This window comes from Trypanosoma equiperdum, assembly GCF_001457755.1.
Source record: "Trypanosoma equiperdum strain OVI genome assembly, contig: ctg_1218, whole genome shotgun sequence".
NCBI classification, from domain to species: domain Eukaryota; phylum Euglenozoa; class Kinetoplastea; order Trypanosomatida; family Trypanosomatidae; genus Trypanosoma; species Trypanosoma equiperdum.
Window position 1 is genome coordinate 1,353 of NW_027123192.1, and position 1,527 is coordinate 2,879.

At 42.5% G+C, this 1,527-nt stretch overlaps 1 pseudogene across 1 annotated transcript; it reads left to right on the forward strand.

Moving 5' to 3' along the window:
• Positions 1–466: 466 nt before the first annotated feature.
• Positions 467–1,393, forward strand: TEOVI_000892600:pseudogene (annotated as a pseudogene). The gene has a single exon. A coding segment is annotated over exon 1 (927 nt).
• Positions 1,394–1,527: the final 134 nt, after the last annotated feature.

Sequence of the window (1,527 nt, forward strand, 5' to 3'; positions counted from 1 at the left end):
AAAGCGCGCTAGTTTCCAACTTCACCTCCGTTAGAAAAGAACTTGATAATCTCATTAATCCACTGAGAGCTATGGTCGGGAAGATGTCTATAAGGAACACCACCATAACGACTCAACGATCTGTACTCGATAGCACGCTCCTGGATCTTGAGGAAAAGGTCATAAAAATTCTTAAAAGAAATGAACCAACCATGGAATTTACGGGAGCGTTAGGAAGCATGAAGCATGCTGCCTGGTATGATAATGAGAGTTATGACAGCGATGGTGAGCTCAGGCTTCAAAAACTTTTTTTAGAGGAGATTCTGCTTGTCTTCTTCGCATTATTTTGGAAATAGGTGGAAAGTGAGTGTTTTGTAAAAAGATTCTGATAATAGACAGTTTCTTACTTGTAGTGTGTATGTGTAGTGCCTTTCCAAAATGGAATGCGCCTTCTTATTGTCTAGCTTTCTGGAAATAAGTGCATAGGATGATGAAAGTAACTCAAGTAATGCTTATTGCCATTTTAGCCGTTTTAGCTGCGCTTTCAAGGGCTGAAGTGACACAAGAAATGCCCAAAGACGAATCACTCTCAACCCTTAAACAAATCGACTGCGTCGTGAAAAAGCTTAATTGGATGATCAATGTGACGGAGGATATACTTTCAAGAGCCAGAGTGCACGTAGAAGAGGCATATAAAAAGAGGTATTCACTGGAAGAAAGATACAGAACCTGGGAAGGGCTATTCGCAAAGATGAAACGACTTGTAGGGAAAGATAAGAACAAAGAAATGAGGGAAATACTGAATGAGATGGAGAGAGTGGTTGAAATCGAAAGCCACACACAGAAGAAATTTATCATCAATGTTTCTTACTTGGAGGAAAGGGTGAAAGAAGTTGTTTTCACCGGCACGAAGTATGCAGCCACAATGGAGGAGATATACAGAGTTGGATTAGCGGCGGTATGTATTGTAAATGTGACACGTGACTACTGTGGTGGTAATGGGACGTACGTTACGTGTGATGAAAACTTCTTGGGGAAAGGCCTCTCTGAAGTTATCAGGGAGTTCGGCGACAGCAGAAGTGAGCATATCGATTTGTCGTTCACCAATGGAACGCTGCAGAGTTTCGGAGGGAACAAACTGGCCGATAAAGTTGATACAGCGTCCACCTCCACTGGACTCGTGCTCAGACACCGAGGAATAAGGAACAGTTTGGGGAAGGAAAAGGTCCATACAAATCAATTTCGGCTGGTAGAAATGGTGAACGCAAAAGGGCTCCTCGAGTTGTTTGTCACACATCTAAGAGAAATCGATAACCTCACATCTAACGTTAACGTTGTGCCTTCCCAGCTTTCAGAACGTGCTTCCGAGTTTTCTATTCTCGAAAAGAAACTCCAATTTCTCTTTTGTAGCATAACCCTAACCGCAACACAAGACTAAAAAAATGCAAGCACTCTCTCTAGTCACTTCCTTTCCTTTCTACAAGACGCCGAACACAACCGTCAGCACAACTGGCTCTTTCATTACACGTGGTTCTTCCGAATTGCAAC